This window comes from Pollicipes pollicipes, unplaced genomic scaffold, assembly GCF_011947565.3.
Source record: "Pollicipes pollicipes isolate AB1234 unplaced genomic scaffold, Ppol_2.1 Scaffold_3447;HRSCAF=4054_pilon_pilon_pilon, whole genome shotgun sequence".
Taxonomy (NCBI): Eukaryota; Metazoa; Arthropoda; class Thecostraca; order Pollicipedomorpha; family Pollicipedidae; genus Pollicipes; species Pollicipes pollicipes.
The window spans coordinates 23724916-23730915 of NW_023596297.1; the positions used below are offsets into that span (position 1 = coordinate 23724916).

General features: G+C 53.1%; 1 protein-coding gene across 1 annotated transcript in view; it reads right to left on the bottom strand.

Moving 5' to 3' along the window:
- The window catches only part of LOC119092093 (disorganized muscle protein 1), a 25516-nt gene extending 22067 nt beyond the window's left edge, over positions 1–3449 (bottom strand). The window contains exon 1 of the mRNA XM_037215067.1: positions 3295–3449. Coding sequence (XP_037070962.1) covers positions 3295–3317 — 23 coding nt within the window. The 5' untranslated portion in view covers positions 3318–3449. The remainder of the gene's footprint in view (positions 1–3294) is intronic.
- Positions 3450–6000: the final 2551 nt, after the last annotated feature.

A 6000-nucleotide genomic window follows, 5' to 3' on the forward strand; every position in this document is an offset into this window, starting at 1 on the left:
TTCTCTGATTGGACGCAACTACACGTGCTTTCAGACGCCCACACCTGATCACATACAACATGATCGTTCGCTCGTTCGCTTTCAGACCCACATAGCTGTCACGTTTCACTCCTTGGCACCACAACAGAACAACGCCAAGGGCAACTGACCTTGGTTTTGATAATGCAGGCTCGTTGGCAATATTTGGCTTTCCGATGGATAGGGACCTCTCTTCACAGACCTTTCATGATTTTGCAATGCACGCGTGGGATGTAAATAATGATTTTGTCTCTGACGTACCCTAGTACGGCACACAAAACGCTGGCAAGTTATTCAAACTCGAGTCCGATGACCTCTCACAATCCATGGTAACTGATCGACCGCAGCACCACGCCCCTCTCTCAATGTACTTGTAATGTTAACCCCAATATGTTTTCACATATCCTGCCAAGTGCTAGTCTGTATCGAAGCTTATGATATCATTACGTGCTCAAAAGCAAACATATTGATCACCCAGCGATCGACATGCTTATAGTTTCAGCATCTGAGCAGCTGGTCCGTCGTTCTCAGCGATAAATTCATCGACATCGGGTTTCACGACAGGTGCAACTTATTGCGAAAGCACCGAACCCAGTGCCCCACTGGTCCAGATCGGGGGATAATTACGCCCCAGGCGTGGAGCCAAATGTTCCCGAGATAGCTCCAGCGGACCTTGCAGTGATACCGAGCGTAGAGGAACGCCCCAGGCAAAAACGTACCGATCGGCATCGGCTCCAACACGTGGATTGCGTACGCGACGTTGAAAGGATTCATAGCAAATGAAGGACGGAGAAACGTGTCAAACGTGTTAGAAGCGTATCAGGAACGTGATGGTGCGTTATTTCTCCGTCCCTGTATCTGGACGACAATGGCTATTCAAGGCGGAAAAAGTATTATGCCATGCAACGGATGTATGCGCTACGTTGGATGTGAACGAGAACGTCTGTTTCCTTAATACCAGATATTCGATTATTAGCAACGGCTGCAGGAGGTAAACCACAGAAGTTTCAGGGCAAGCTCAATCAAGACAAACATAGAAACGAAAATTGAAAGTAATTGAGGTCTGCCCAACGGTGGCATTGTCCCACGCCGCATCACAAGCAGAGAATATAGCGTTGGAACAATGCTGAAGAACCGTTATGGCACACTGAAGCACAGGCTGGAGATTCTAACACAAATCTCGCACGCCTAGGTGCCCACCATTCCAGTGCTTTAAAGTTTACATAAATTTCTTCAAGCCCTGACTTAAATGAAAACATGTCAGACGAACTAGAAATTTGTGTTGCCTGAATGCACATCAGTTGGTTTCAATCTGATTTGGTGGTCAATTCCGGCCCCCTCTGCCTTGCTTGCTGATCATCTTTCGTACAGTATTGTACAGTCCAAACCATTCATCTGGATTTCCGGACTGCTCACATCCGCGATAACTCCTGCCGGTCTGTCGCTTCGGCCGCCAGCTGCCGCCACCGGCACGCAAACCGCCGCCAGATGTGGTGGTCAGGCCGGCAGCCACCGCAGCTGAGGCGCCGGCCCTGCACCACCGCCAGATGTGGTGGTCAGACCGGCAGCCACGGCAATTGAGACGGCCGGCCCTACACCACCGCCAGATGTGACGGTCAGACCGGCAGCCACGGCAACTGAGGCGGCCGGCCCTACATCACCGCCAGATGTGGTGGTCAGGCCGGCAGCCACCACAGCTGAGGCGCCGGCCCTGCACCACCGCGAGATGTGGTGGTCAGACCGGCAGCCACGGCAACCCAAACGGCCGGCCCTACACCACCGCCAGATGTGGTCAGACCGGCAGCCACGGCAACTGAGGCGGCCGGCCCTACATCACCGCCAGATGTGGTGGTCAGACCGGCAGCCACGGCGACTAAGGCGGCTGGCCAACACCACCGCCAGATGTGACGGTCAGACCGGCAGCCACGGCAACTGAGGCGGCTGGCCCTACACTACCGCCTGTTGTGATGGTCAGCCCGGCAACCGTGGCAACTGAGGCGGCTGGCCTACACCACCGCCTGCTGTGACGGTCAGACCGGCAGCCACGGCAACTGAGGCGTCTGACCTACACCACAGCCAGATGTGACGGTCAGACCGGCAGCCACGGCAACTGAGGCGACTGGCCCTACACCACCGCCAGATGTGACGGTTAGACCGGCAGCCACGGCAACTGAGGCAGCTGGCCTACAGCACTGCCAGATGTGACGGTCAGGCCGGCAGCCATGGCAACTGAGGCGGCTGGCCCTACACCACCGCCGGATGTGAGGGTGGATCATTCCCACCGGAAATCAAGGCAATCTGCTCAACACTGCCGACAATAACGAGGACCAAACCTCAACACGGCCAAGTAGGGTGGCAAATTGTGACTACCGCCATCTGTATGCCAATCGAAGTGACGCGAGGTGGTACAGCAGCACCATTTCAGCCTGACCAGCCTGTGTTAGGAAACCGTGGTGAAAACAATGCCAACAAAATCATTACGCCTTTCAGGAGTCGTAGAGTACCTGTATGTCCTTATATAACCTATCGTAATTTTACCAGTGCTGGTGGATTTGGGAAGCTTCTCTGCCGTTTTCTTGAAGGCTTTTGTATGATTGGATAGAACGCAACCAAGCAAAACTAGTCTTTCCCTCCTGACCCACCATAGTCCTTAGAGGAGCCGCCGTTACTGATCCTCGCAAAAGGTCGAAGAACGCTTGCAACACTCCCGCACCATCATCGAATCCCTCAAGATCACATAGCAGGGCCTCCTACGGCTGATGGCATCATCACTCATATCGCGAGTGCAAAAGAGATGGTGTATTATTTGTGGAAAAAGTACACTCCATTGGCGTTATTTTCCACCCTTGTAATAACCACATACTAAACGGGACGGGAGAGTTCCCATCCCGCTACATAACCAGCTGCCCGTAGGCCTGCCCGCCAGCAAACTTTTCTCGTGAAGAGCTTCTTCAACACGTGGTTCCGCTGGAAGTCGTAAGCGTCACTGACAAACTCGGGGCGACGCAGGCTCACCAAACACAGCCTCTTCCACCTCTCGACCCGACCTCTGGCTCCCCTCGAGACAGACGCACCAGACGTGAAGCACCTGCCACCTCGGCCCAGGTCGCAGACCTCGCACGGGACTGCCCTCCTGGACACCAGCGCGCGCAAAACCGCTAGCTGTCCTTGGGATGGAGCTGGACCCGTCTCCTGGCCGCCCATCGCAACGCAGCACGCACAGCGCCGGCGACTATTCTACACACGAACGTGGGGCCGACAGGCTCTTCCACTTACTCGTCCTCCATGGACGCGGGCATCGCGCACGGCCGGTGCGCTCGGCCGGGGCTCGCTGTGCAGTCGGTCAGCAGGCGGACTGCCGACGCATATCGCGAAAGGTCACCGGTCGCGCGAGGTCAGCGGCAGCGCGGCGCCGGGGTCACCCACCAGTCACCCACCGACTGACTGGAGGCGCGCCTCGCCGCCGCCTCGCCAGCGCCCCCGGACCAGGTATTTATAAATTAGATACATGCTTCCAGGACGCGCTGCCAAATGGTGCCATAAGGCAGCGCCGGCGCCGACGCGGCACACAGGGCGACCGTCGGTGCGGTCGGCGGGGGGGGGGGGGGGCTGCAGGGGCGCGCTTGGGACGGGGGGCACGGGGGTGCACGGGTCTGTGGTGGATCTACAGAGAGGAAGAGAGAGGGAGAGAGAGAGAGAGAGAGAGAGAGAGAGAGAGAGAGAGAGAGAGAGAGAGAGAGAGAGAGAGAGAGAGAGAGAGAGGGGAGAGAGAGAGAGAGAGAGAGAGAGAGAGAGAGAGAGAGAGAGAGAGAGAGAGAGAGAGAGAGAGAGAGAGAGAGAGAGAGAGAGAGAGAGAGAGAGAGAGGAGAGAGAGAGAGAGAGGGTGAGGGGGTTCATGATCCAAAGGTGCTCGAGTCCAGACGGTGTCGGAAGGGCACATTCAGAGTGAACTTAGTGCTTCAGGAGGCGCTTGCGCCGCCCGTGATCAGTGGACAGCTCGTCTCCACGATCGAGTAGCTCGACCTACTGCTGCATGGACCAATGGCCGCCAGAGAACAGTGATCTTCGTGACCAAAGAACTAAAGCAATTCGACAACGACAAAACCGTTGAAACATAACACCTGCTCCTCAGGGCTAACGGCTTCCCAACCCTTCGCACCCCTCTGGACGTCAAAGCTATCTAAACCCTGGTCTGAATGGTCTCAAAAGGTACAGGATTTCGGGCATTTTAAGTATCTTTGGAGCATTTTGTGGTGCAGTCGGTCAGCAGGCGGACTGCCGACGCATATTGCGTGAGGTCACCGGTCATTTGGTTGCTGCGTGTTTTGCACAGCCTCTGGCCATCTAAGCGATGAAATGAATGTTTGCTAGCAGGATGAACAGTAATAAGTTAGCTGGTTGAATTATACAGCATCTGTTGATCACCTCGGAGTCTTTTCACGGTCTTGGATATCTCTAATCATCTTGAGGGCCCTTGCAATTACCTGAACCCAGCTATCGGATAAGCAGCAGTCCTCCGAGCTGTTGCTGCGGTCTGCCAATTTCAGGCATTTAGTAGTCTTTCGTTGCACCTTTACAGTTTTAAGAGAGTCGCGAGAAGATCAGAAACCATCTTGCTGTCCTTCCGCACACTGCAGATTCCTCTGACCGTGTTGGAGCCCAGACCATATCAAAAGCCTTAGGTTGTGTCTGAACAGCCTTGCCGCAAAGCGGAAGACTGTAGCCGGCTGGCACGTTACGACACACGAACCTTACAAAGCATATGATCGAACGTTTTTCGTTTTTTTCTGGCCATGTCACGGATCACATGACTTTGGCTGCTTTTTTACTTATCCATTTTGGAACGCTCTGGCTGCTGCAGACCTAGTCAGTTTGGGCGCATTCAACCGTCTTGCGGTTCTCTTTACGTTTCCAGCCGGTGACCGCACCAGTGTTCTCCACGCGCATTAGGGGATTTCTTTGCTTTCATGAATTTCTTTGCTGTTTGGGAACCTCTTGACCTTCCCTGATCTCGACTGTCTTGATGACCAGTGGCTTGGCCGTGCGGCTCTTGACAAGGTCGGCGGTAATTCGTGACCTTGGGACTCCTCACCTTCTCAACACTCCATGGCGGTCAGGTTGCTGTCGACTTCCTCCGGTACTTTTCCTTATTACGCAGTGCTTACTTAACCTCAATCCCAATGTACGAGATGTCATGCGAAAATTTCAGATGTTTTTGCGGCGTTTTTACAGAGAATATGGCGTACGACAAATATATAGGACAATTAAGGACAAAACATCAAGGACAATATGGCTTCTGTTTTTCGCTTTCCTGTCTTAACAACTAAGCGTGTGGGTGAAACCACGTCACTGAAATTGGTGGGAACAAATCAGGATTGGAGAGTTCAAATTGAAGTCGGGGAATAGCCTAACACTAATACCCTAATATTGCATTTTGAATGGAAAAAGTATGGAAAAAGTACGGGCAGAATCAGTGGAGAAAAAACTCCGTCTTGGGAAAATCGTGGGCATGGGTGTAATCACATCTCTAAGCTCGGCTGGTAGTGGTGGTGGTGGTGCTCGGGGATCAGAATTACGGTGGTTAAACTGGAGGCACACTTTACAAACTGGAATGCGGAAGGCACACCCTATCTTAAAGTGATATTTTGAACAGGAAGACGTAAAAATCGTGCATTTTACGAGGAAAATGTGTGTGGGGGAGGATAAAAACTCACTTTGTGAATACTGCGGGGGCATGTCCTTCCCAGCCTAAGCACTTAACAGATTCGATAGAACACTTCATGAACAGGGGCGTCTTGGATTATATGGACTCTTATCGAAGGCTTTGTTGGCAAATCTGTAAATTTAGCGAGTTACTTCAGTCGTTATCATGCCAACACCTAAATACTTACGATGATGCCAATTTCACATCAAGCCTTTCGTTGTTCTCTATAAAAGCCAAAGTGGTTCTCTGGCGCTTCATCACCACCTACCGGCGCTTAA